General features: G+C 42.6%; 1 protein-coding gene across 1 annotated transcript in view; it reads left to right on the forward strand.

The window, feature by feature from the left end:
- TMEM266 (transmembrane protein 266) overlaps positions 1–11,843 on the forward strand; it is a 140,495-nt gene that overhangs the window by 58,372 nt on the left and 70,280 nt on the right. Inside the window, 1 exon segment of the mRNA XM_035335477.1 lies at positions 6,607–6,793. Within this exon segment, the coding sequence (XP_035191368.1) occupies positions 6,607–6,793 (187 nt within the window).

The following is an 11,843-nucleotide window of genomic DNA, read 5'->3' on the forward strand; positions in this document are numbered from 1 at the left end:
TGGCCAAGAAACATGTCATTAAAAGGGAGTGAAGCAGGAAGGTGGTCAAGGCAGAAAATGCCGAAGGACCGAGATGGTTAAAGAGAATTTCACAAAACCTCAGAAACATTAGTAATCATAATAAAGGGGATTTCTAAAAATGTGTAATAGTAAAAGCTAAAGAAGTCTCACTGTAATTACTATAAAAATATAGAAAGAGTGTATTGCTGATGGTATTGCTCTATCAGTTTAATAACTTAATTAAATCCTAAAACAAAGAAAATCCTGAAGTTTCATTAGAAATGAAAATTACAATGAAGGAAGATTGTTTTTTTTCCTCTGGAATCACCTGTAAAGGAATTTCCATTTCTGATAATATGTCTAGTTACACGATCTTTTCTGTTTAACTTTCATAAGAGTCATTTCGCTAAGCGTAGTGCAGCCCAGTCTATGTTTTCAGCCTTATCACAACAGCTCCTTTTCTGTCAGCTCCTATAGAATAGGGTTTTTCATCATTCTCAAAACTGTAACAAGTATGGAAGCTATAATTTCTTTTTTATCTTGGAATATAATTTGTACAACAGCTGCTAGCTTAATGACAGAGCTATTTAGCTGGTAAAATTACCTATCGGAGAAATAACTTATGTTATCCTTTTGCAATAATTTTAATTCATTTCTCACTAACAGTCATTTTCTTGGTGAATGGAAGGCAGCCAAGGTCATCCATCCCATGTTTCGTTCTGCCCATAAATCATTAGTTTGCAATTGTCTCCTGATTTTTATTGTTACCAACAATGACTAAACTAATGGAAATAAACATTGGATTGTATCCCAGTGGCAGATGAGTTTTAGGGCAGGGCGTTCTGTACAGACAGCACTAATAGAATGGAGCAAAGTTATTACTCCTGCATTAGACACAAGTAAGCTTCTGGCTAAAATGTTCATTGATCTCTCTGAAACTATGTCAATCATACTGCCTTGCAAGACCATTAAAGGAAAGTACTGTAAGATTCACTGTTACGTCTGTCCCTTTTTGAGTCTTATAGGCATGTTGTAAAACATCAGATAGGGTGGGTGGCACTTTTTAAACAACCAGGCATATAAACTGAGATGTTATGTACAGCTCTGAGTCATTTTACCTACTTATAAATAATCACCTAATGCATTTGTGAAGGGAGGAGGCACACAAGTGCGCCCTGTAGTTCTTTCTGGTTTGTTTCCTGCCAAAATAGCACTAAAGTTGAGAACAGTAAGTGAGTTTAATTTCCAGACAATTTGCTTTCTCTTCCAGCTGACAACATAGCTACTCGTTCTTTTGTGAGATGATTTTTATCTCCCTTTTTCTTGGTAATAGTATGTTTTCACATTAGCCACGTGTATCACGCCTTTATTTTGCACATCTCATCCCATGTAAATATAAAAGCTCACTCCAGCAGCAGTACATGTATAAAAGACAGAGACATCTTAAATTTTAGTATGGCTTTCTTTTGCTTGCTGTGAAAAAATCAATATGTGATTTAATCTGCTGCACTCTGCAAAGTTAGGATTTAAGAAGCGTAGCCCAGTGCTTGTGAGATCACACCTGGAGTGCTGTGGCAGTGGGGGTTCCCCAGTAGAAGAAGGACTTGGACGCAATCACAACAGTGATGGGTAGGGCTGCAGAACATGGTGCAGGAGGAGAAGCTGAGGAAGCTGGGCTTGTTCAGCTGTAGGAAGAGAAGATGAAGGGGGATCTTATTGCTGTCTTCAGCTCCCTCAAGGTGTTGGACTAGGTGGCCCTCAGAGTCTGTTTCATCCTAAATTATGCTGTGATTGTACAGAGTTTTCAAATAAGTTTTTCCATTGCAAAGTATATTAGGAGCTTATTGATAAAGGAACTCACCAGAAGCTACTAAAGTAGATGTAATTAAAGATAACAAATAACATAGGTGTGCTGGTAAGTAGCATTACTCAGTTTGTAATTATCTGGAGTCAGGAGGTAGTTTACTTTAGTCTCTTTGATCTCAACAAGTTATCCTCCACACAACAAAGTTATTTGCCCACTGGCGCTCTGTGAGATTTCCATGGTTCCTAACGCAGAGCTGATACCTATGAGTAAGTCTTAAGACAAATCAAAGCGAGTGTATAAGTTTGCATACCTTTTTTTGCTTTTCCCTTATGATAAGCTTTTTTTTTTTTTAACAGATAAGCTCTTGTAGGCTGAAGTAAAGGTTGTCTACTTCAAAATACAAACCATAACTTTCTCACTATAGCTCTCTTGTAGTTACCTGTATTCGATCCATTCAGATAGCTGCATCAGCTCCTACTGCAAATGGAAATTTCATGTTAAGCTTTGGCCCAGAATTTTTACTGAAAAAGAACATTATATTTTATACCCTCTGTGGATTTACCTAACCCGCCCTGATCTGTGTGACATGCAGTCCGAGCAATCTCATTAGTTCTTTTACATGTTAGAACTGCCCAAGGTCAGCACTCAACGTAGTGTCCAATAGATGTAAGCACCTGCAAAGTGATTTGCTCACTCAGTCTCTCATTGAATGATGCCTGTAAGGAACACACGCTTCTCTTAGGCTTAACCTTTGTTTTTAGCAGGTTGCTTTTAGTGGTCAAAACTGCCAGCTTCTATATAACTTGGGATATTTTTTAATACTTGTAAGCAATTAATACTGCACTGGTCTCCTGAGCATCTGCATGCCTTACATGAGCTAAACCCCTAGGAAAATCTGTGTTTCCTGATAGACTTTTCTTAGATATCTTAATGACTGCCGTACGATCTTAAATCAATCCTTATGATAAATGGTGATTTTCCATCCCCCAGTTCCTTTTTTGAACACGCCACCATAGTGTAAGAGAGTTTTGGTTTGCATTTGTAAGCAGTAATGAGCTGGGTTTTGACCCTGTCTTGTGCTCTGCCATCTGTGGTGGAGCTATGGTTCTGCATCTCTGTGGAGCACGTTGTATGAACCACTTCGCATCACTAACAGTGAATGGGGGGGTGTAACAAACACTGCTATTACAGGGGAATACCCTCCCCTCACAATAAAAAATGACAGCTGCGTACACAATAGTATCTAATTCTGACTTGCCACTCTTTTCATGGCTACACAGACTTCAGAGACCCGGACGCTGACCATCTGAGATAGTGAGACAGTGGAAGGGAGAGCCTGTGTTAACCAGCTGCAGCTTTGTCATCTTGTAGGCAACATCAGTTCTTGCCTACAAGATGTTCTTTCTGAACATCTCTGTGTGCTGTTATTTACCTTTCATGTGATGTTGAAGTCCCAAGCAGTGTGCTGCTTTCCTGTGAATGTAATCCTTGTATCTGCTCTTGCCAGTTGTGTGTTCCGTTCTGGACTTTACTTGTCTAACCCAGCGGTAGACAAACGCGTAGGTGGTATTTGCAGCAAACAACACAAGAGGGTTCACGTTGCACTTCAGAAGGAGTGGATGAGTGCACTCCACGGGCAGTGGATGAGGGAAACACTGCATGAGCCAAGATGTCAGACCTGGCTTCCAGTTTCTTCTGCAACATGACCGTTGTGCCACCTTCATAAGCAGCTGCTTCCTCTGCTACTGCAGTCAAAGGCATGCATTTCTGTCCTTTAAGCATAAGATGGCAGCAAAGCCTCTTCTGTTTCTGTGGTACCAGAGTGAGTAGCTGTTCACCTGGGTAACTGGTGGTCAGTTTCTCTGTGGATTCCAGTTTTGCATGTGGTCTGTGTGGCTGGGACTCAACTAAGGCAGTCGGTTTTGCTATCCAAATAGGAAATGAAAAAAAAAAAAGTGGAGTTATCCGGTGCAGAGATCCCAGGCAATGGTTGCAGACTGCTACTTGGTCTGGCATGTCAGGCTGAGTGGTTTATAGCTTGTTGGCAGAGCCATTTTAAACAATAAAATTCATGAACTCATCTGTTAAAAGCTGGATGGCGCTTGTGTATGGAAATTTTAAGGGTTAACAGTCATCTATGAATTTAAAATACTTGGAAACCATTGCTTTATTAATTAGGCAATGCAACGGGGAGTCAGAAAGTTGGTCTTCCCCATTTTTGCTATAGGTCCACCATTGCAGGAAGGATCGCTTGGTTTGCATCCTTTTGCACAGCTGTAAAATGCAGGGATTCTCTTCAAGGTTTTCGCAGAATCACAGAATCATCTAGGTTGGAAGAGACCTCCAAGATCACCGAGTCGAACCTCTGACCTAACACTAACAAGTCCTCCACTAAACCATATCCCTAAGCTCTACATCTAAATGTCTTTTAAAGATCTCCAGGTCTTTTTGAAGCTTGAAGATTTAGCTACAATGTTTAGCCAGTCTTCATAAATGCTTAAGGTGGCTAAATGGGGTGTGATGCAGAAATAGAATTTTTGAGCTCACTTTTAAGTATTTATCTACTTGTGTTATAAAATGCCTGCCATTTTTTCTCTTCCATGAAAAAAAGAAATCATATCTTGTTTCTAGGCCAGAAGTAAGCATTTTAGAAGCACCATTTATTTTTCAGAGACATAGGAGTATTATTGAAGGATGAAATGTGAAATGTAGAAAGGTGGTAGTGATGCCTAATTCTTGTTGCCTTTTTGTTTGAGCTAGGATTAAGCAATAGTTTAAAAATCTCAAAATTTATTTTTTACCCTTAACTTTGATAGGTGTTTCTCCTTTTATATCAAGGGAGCATTGGAAAGGGTGTTTTTTGCCTTTAAAGGTGAAATATGAGCTATTCGGTGGTTTCTCTTTCCTTCTAAGATTCAAGAATAAAACCTGAAATTCTCTTTGTTGTAAAATCAAGCTCTCGACAGCCCTTTCACCACTGAATGGCACATTCGTACTGCCACCTCTGAAATGGGTGTCTGAAGCCTTGGGAAGGGGTTGCCTGGGGAAAGAGTGAGTTGTCCCATTTTGCTACCTCCTAGCTGATAGGTAACCACACAAAACACCAGCTGGGACCTGCCATGGAGATTTCATTGACAGACCAAGGAGCAGGGCTGTATTTTGATGTTTGTTGACACTACCTGACTCTTGACTGCCACAGCCAGAGGCCCTTTGATAAGAGCAGTAGGCATTTCATGCAGCATTTTCATGCGGCATTTCATCTGGCCTGCATCTGCCAGACCGCTGTCCACTGATTTAAAGAGAGAAAAAGCTGCAAGTTTTGTTAGATCCCTGTAGCAGGTGGTTTGAATGTGACCAGAGAGGTTAAACTGCTCTTTCACTCTCTAGATTTGAGTTCTCTCAGCGGGCCTTCCGATCACTGTAAGCTCCTTTCTTTACGCTTGGAAAGCAGATAGTCTCCAGATATGGCAAGTTGGAATCCCTTTTTCTTTTCTCTCTCTTTTTTACCAGTCTAAAATCTGTGGAAACTCTGTCTCGTTTCCCTTCCAGTCACTTACGCAGCTTGGAGGAACCGCTGGTGCTCTGCAGCATACCTGGTGTTGGTGCTGTATCTCCTGTGGATCACAGGGAAACAAACTAGGTCAGCTGAAGGATTCCAAAACGTGACAGCAAGGTAGTTTGGAGTCAGCATCTGAGAGCCAAGAGCCAGAGCCAGCTTCATTTAGCCGACATGCTGTTACACACCGGTTTTCAAGCATCGAGGTGCTAATTCCATCTCTGCTGTAAACGCAGAGTGACAGGTGCAGTGTGGCTGCTGGAGCTTCATGCTCTCTGATGGCTTTTCAGGCCTTGAACTATGGGACACCCAGCCGTGCTGCATTTTAAATGCCTTAGCCTGTTACTTGCCTCATTTGCTTTCCCCCCTCAGATTCTTTATAATTAGATATGACTTGGTCACTGCTGTACTACTGATCTTAAAAAGAGTTTGAAGAGGGGAAGGACAGTAGGATTTCATACAACTTTTATAAGGTTTTAAATGATCTCTGCATCCTCTCTGGAAAAATGATTTTCCTTCTTGCATTATGGAAGACGTGGCTGTCAGACACAGGAAAAATATGCTGTGTCCATCAATCAAATTGTACCTGGTAACTTCTGTCTTCTTGTCTGTGTCTGTTTTATAGCATCAGTCCTGAGACAAATCCTATTCTGACTGCAGAATGTCATTAACGGCTGTAGCTCATATATTTCAGGAGAGTGGACAGGAAAGCGGCAGCCTGTCCCTGGGGAGTACAGAAGACCTGAGGCTGGAAGGGTACCTCAGTGTCCCTCTGCTTTGCCTAGAGTTAGTGGGGGAGGGCCAGTGCTGGGTGCTGCCAGTAGACCCTTCCCCCACAGAAATCCCTGTTATGAAGTCTGGCAGATTAGGGATGTTTATCAAGAATCTAAATACCTAAATGCTTATCAAGGGTGGTCTTCTGTAAAGGTTTTCTTTAATTAAGTAGTTCCATCTGTAAGAAATTGTCCAAAGGCATATCTTTAGGAGGCAGAGGTATACAAGACAGAAGACCAGCAGGAGACGGTCATTATTTTTAGATAATATGAACAATGGTCCAGTTCACATGAGCTGCAGGATAGTATCAGCACCTTGGACTCAAATCCCAGCCTAACAGCATTGTCTTTGCTTTCCCCAGTCTGTAGTGGTTTAGTGATAAACCGAATAATAGGTACCAAGCTGTAGAACATGCATTTCTGACCATGTTCACCTGACATGAGTACATGTTGTTGTTGTATTCTTCCAGTTTGAGATCAGACAGCTGAGGGCCCACCTTGCTCAGCAAGATTTGGACCTGGCTGCAGAGAGAGAGGCCGCGCTGCAGGTCCCACATGTACTGAACAAACAGAGCAGCAACAGATACAAGGTGGTGGCAACTGAAGATTCAGACGATGAAGGCACCGAGAACATCACTGAGTTGCAGACTCCACAAGGTGAGTGCTGTCTGTGTGCTGCTACCTACTAGCACAGCTGTTCCCTTGCATGGAGTGACTGAACCCACAAAATACTTTCACTCTGCTAGTGACTTAATTACTTTCCCCGGAGACTGCATTTTCCCATTTTTGCAAAGAAGCTGTGTCTGCTCCAGAGTGGCAGGAGCTGTTATATTTATGAACAGGTTCTGACCAGAGCCAATAAAATGACTCGGGATGAAAATGGCTATGATGTACCTTCCCAGTGTCCTCATGTTTATATCCCTCAAACACTAAAGCAGCAGCAGCCAAATTGGAATTGGCAAAACAATAATCACTCAGAGGTAAAAGCAGGGCAATCGAGAAGAACATTGAAAAATAGTTTCTGAGTTTGGCTGCTTGCATTTCTGCGGTTTAGAGAGGACTCGGGGCAGTTCTGAATTGATGTCATGTCTCACAGCTTCTACTTTGTCTGCATAAAAACCTGGTTTGTAAGTATTTGTAGTATTGTATTTTTTCATACTGGTTTTAAAAGTATCAGGTTAAACTTACTAGGCCAGATTAGCCTCGCCTCTAAGTATTGTGACAAGATAGGTTACATATCTCGGGAGTTAGTTTGGCCAGTTTTTTACCCTTTATTTTTGGCCATTGTTTTTTGAGTCTATCTTCATCCAAGCAAAGAGTCTCATGTCTGTTGGGAGGTACTCAGGAGCATGTATATCCATGTAATAGGAATACAGCCATAGATATGTAATTTCAGCCATTCAAATCCATAGAAACCTGCGTGTCACATTTTGTTCTTTGAGCTATGTTATGTTTTGTGAATTGAGGAATACAAGACTGTCTCTCTTCTACTAGTCTCAGCCATCCTGCTCACTGCCCCGCATCCCAGCTTGCCTACCAGGGTTGGGCGACTGCCCACAGAGCAGCTGTGAAGCTTGCCTTGCCTAGACACTATGCTCTCACTCAGTGCTTTAAAACTGCCAGTGCTGGATGGCCCACCTGTGCTTGGACAGGGCAGCTCTGGTGCCAGAAAAGGAGTATTTGCACACCGTAGGCAGCTCCTGCTCACCTGTCTAAGTTTTACGTGCCTGTGGTGAGCAGCAGTCTTGTGGGTGGTCTGTGAGCTGTGTGTTGGGCCAGGTGTGTTGTTCAGGGGAATACTACTGCTTATATTTACCTGGACCCATGTTATTATTTCTGTCACTGAAATGCTAGAGCAGAAGGCTTTATCTGAAAGGACAGCTCTTTGTCCTGTGATCCCCCAACGCTCACAACGGAGGACAGAATCTGTCATGGTTTCACTAATGGTTACCGTAATATCCCAGAAAAGACAACATTTTTCACCATGGTGATGTTAGTCTTCTCTGGACGTCCTAGTTTGGTCATTTTGGTAGATGAGCAGTATGTGAATAGATATGAATTACAGGTTTGCCTGGTATCTTTGCCACACTTCTTAGAATTTAAGGCACAGAATTATTTTAATCAAAAGTTTTAAGAGAAAAAGCTCACCAAAGTTTTTCAAACTATATTTTTTTCCATTCTCTACACAGTAATGAAGCATGTAGAAGTTGTTTCTGTTTCTTCCTCTTTAATCATAGCTGAGTGCTAACCACAATTCAGCAATTAATTATTCCTGATTCAAAATTGTGTTTAAAAGCAGGCAGTTGAGCAGGCTGCCCCCTGAAATGCACTTCCCCTTTTTCCTTAGGATTTCAGAGGTTTCCCCAGTGGATATATTATAATTTATGCATGTGTTCCTTGAGGGTTACATTTGGACAACTGTGCACAACCAGCAAGCGTTGTGCTCAATTATAAGAAGGCGTGCTGAAACTACAGTGCCGTGGAGGTTAGTCTAATTTTTTTTTCTGTGCAAGGTATTCAGTCCAACTTCCAGGTTAACACACGTACTCATTATTTGTTTCTCTCTGTAAAATGCTGGCCACACATGCAACAAAGCAGGAGTGATTTCTATGTTCAGTAAGGTTATGTGATGAGAGCAATTAATGCTTTTTACTGGAAAAATATGTCCAGCAAATGAGAAAATGTGCATTACCTTCACATAACAGATAAGGTGCAGTTATGCTATATTTAAACATACTGAGTATATAGAATTAATTTCTGATTCCCAGAGGTCAACTAAAAACAGAGGAGGAAATATTTTTTTGAGCATGGTATCATATATTGCATACAAAACCTTTGTAGATACATCATTTTGAGTGCTTTTCTTCAGAAGCTAAATTTAGGTCATCAAATGTTTTACAGTTGTCCTTTAAGTTGAGTGAGGCAGGAGTTGAACAAAAGAAGTTTCCCAGGGCCTTACAGCAAGGCCTTATGCCATCTGTGGTAGTATCTATCGTGGTGGAGTACTGAAAGGGGGACCGAGTGCAGATTGCATGAGAAACCACGAGCTGAGCAATAATGTTCAGTTCACAATCCAGATAGCAGTCAGCTGAGGCAGCCAACAGTCAGCATGGATTTTGCATGATTTTTGCATGGGGTACACCTGAGGGAAGAGGAGCATGTCCTCAGCTGAAGGGGCCCCCATTTACGCAGCATGGGATGGGTTTGTCTGGTTGGTGTAGGATCTCCCATCAGACCGGTGAAATGCTCACCAGACTTGGCTCTGCAGAGCAGAGGCTATCGAGACATTTCCTCTAGGTCATTTCTGCACCTCCTGCTTCTCATGTGCTGTAGTTACCCTGACTGTGCTATCCTCAGGGCTTTCCACACCACTCATTCTGCGTGGAAGTGTAAGCCACCAGTGTTTTCCCCCTGACTTTTTGGGTTAAAGGTGATATATTGCCAGTTACTACTCTCTCTTATCGGTCCGCATTAGGAATTGCTTTGCGTCCACTTTCTCTTAGCTGTGTTTTTCTTCCTTAAAGACTCCAGAGTGTTGACTGCAGTTAATCATCCTTTGTGCTACATTTGTGAGCTTTGAAAACCATCTGTAATTGCCTATTACAGTGACTAGTTTGAGGAGAAATAAGGGACCAGGTTGCTAATACTGTTAAAATAAAAGCTACAGTTCAGAGCCACAAGCCAGCAAAACAGGCTCTGGGGGGTCCCTTCTCTTATGCTCTGGCAGAACACGAGCCCTACCTACAACACCTGAGGGCAGGAATGCATGTGTTTGTGCCAAAAACTTCGTCAGCCTTCAAAAAATCACCGTCTTTGGAGAGCCCTGGGTTCTGCCAAACCAGCAAGCTTTAGTTGGCTAGAGAACACATGGCAAGAGAAAACGGGATATTCCATCGCAGGCTAATCTCATTTCCCCTGTCTGCACTGAACAATGGAAACATTGAGCACAGAACGCTTCATCATGGACGGGTTATGAAATAAAAGAGCATTCAGTCTTTTTGCTCATCTCACTACCTAGGAGTTTTATGGGACAGTGCATAAGCTGAAGCTCCTCGGGGGCTGTAGCTGTAGCTTGTACTCTGGTATTTATATCGGATTTTGTGGAACTGTTCAGTGCAGTGTTCAATAAAGCAAGCCAAGTAACCCCAGCACCACATTGTATGCACAGCACCTCAGGGAGTTGTGCAGACGCACTGTGGCCTGCACCAGGAGAGTGCTGTACGTACTAGCTTGTTTGAAAGCTTTCGGTACGTATTACCACCCAGCTTTTCTTTCTGCGGATCTCTCTCTTTGTGATGAATTACCGTCATTTCTGGTGTGAGACCGGGAGAGGCAAGAGCTCCAGTCTAGTTTTGGCAGCCAGTCACCAGCGGGGTCCCACAGGGCTTAGTGCTAAGGCCAGTTTTCACAATTGTTATAAATGATCTAGACACAGGACTTGAATGCATGCTAAGTAAGTTGGGTGGGTGGGTGATACTAAATTAGGAGCTGTTGACTCCCTTGAGGGTAGAGAGGCCTTGCAGAGAGATCTTGGCAGGCTAGAGGGCTTGGCAATTACCAACTGGTATAATATTTACCAAGAGCAAGTGCTGGATTCTGCACCTGAGATGGGGTAATCCTGGCTGTATGTTCAGACTGGGGGATGAAAGGCTGGGGAGCAGCCCCACAGAAAGGGGTCTGGGGTCTTGGTCAACAGCAAGATGAGCATGAGCCAGCAGCGTGCCCTGGGAGTCAAAAGGGCCGACCGTGCCTCGTGGTGTATCAGGCACAGCATTGCCAGCTGGTCAAAGGAAGGGATTGTCCCGCTCTGCTCTGCACTCGTGTGGCCTCTGTTCTTCTCTAAATGATGGAGGATTTTTTTCTTGATGAATTTTTCCCTCATGCAGTATGAAACTGGTCACAGCCAGAATGACATCTAACATTTTCTGCTCCTGCATAAATCATTTTTACTATTTAGTATACAAACCTCCAGGCTCCAGGGAATTCCAGGTTCACCACACACCATATAGCCATTAATACTTCCTTCCAAAATTTATTATTCTGTAATCTCTCCCATAATATATGAATTACAGTCTCTAGTGGAAATTCCTCATTTTCTTGCATATATCATCACAATTCTTGAAGTTCTGCAGTAGTTTAAAATGAATGTGCCAGCCTTATACTCATTTGAGAAAGAACTGAATCCCTGACTGTTACTTCCCATTGCAGGAGGGTTATTTTAGCCATTCAGAGCTGAATTTCCATGATTACGGGGTTATCGGAAATTGTTTTTTTGTGGAACTGCTGCAATATAGGTTCTTGCTTAGAGAAAAGTAAAGCTTGCTCTCCCCATAGGTACTACCGTTCTGCAAATGAAGGAAGTGGGATATTGGCAGTAGAACATGAAAAAAACTGGGGCTTCTAAGAGCTCCCCGTCAGATTATTGATAATCTGTCTGGGATGGCAAAGTGGGGCACTAGAAAGCATTTTGGCAATTCGGGCACCTTCAGGTTAGGTACCTGAGAACTTTGGCCAGATGTGGAGGGAGGTGCATGCCAAGAGGCTTCTCTTGCCTCTGGCTGATCTCCTTTGCCAAATCTTCAGGGCTTCCTCCAGATTTACTTTAGGATCCTGTCCTCAGGTCGCTCCAGGCTAGCTATCCAACAACTTTGGCCAAGCTTGGAGGGAGGTACCTGCCTGGGTACCTTCACTTCTCTTTGCTGATCAT

This window comes from Oxyura jamaicensis, chromosome 10, assembly GCF_011077185.1.
Source record: "Oxyura jamaicensis isolate SHBP4307 breed ruddy duck chromosome 10, BPBGC_Ojam_1.0, whole genome shotgun sequence".
In the NCBI taxonomy this organism is placed as follows: domain Eukaryota; kingdom Metazoa; phylum Chordata; class Aves; order Anseriformes; family Anatidae; genus Oxyura; species Oxyura jamaicensis.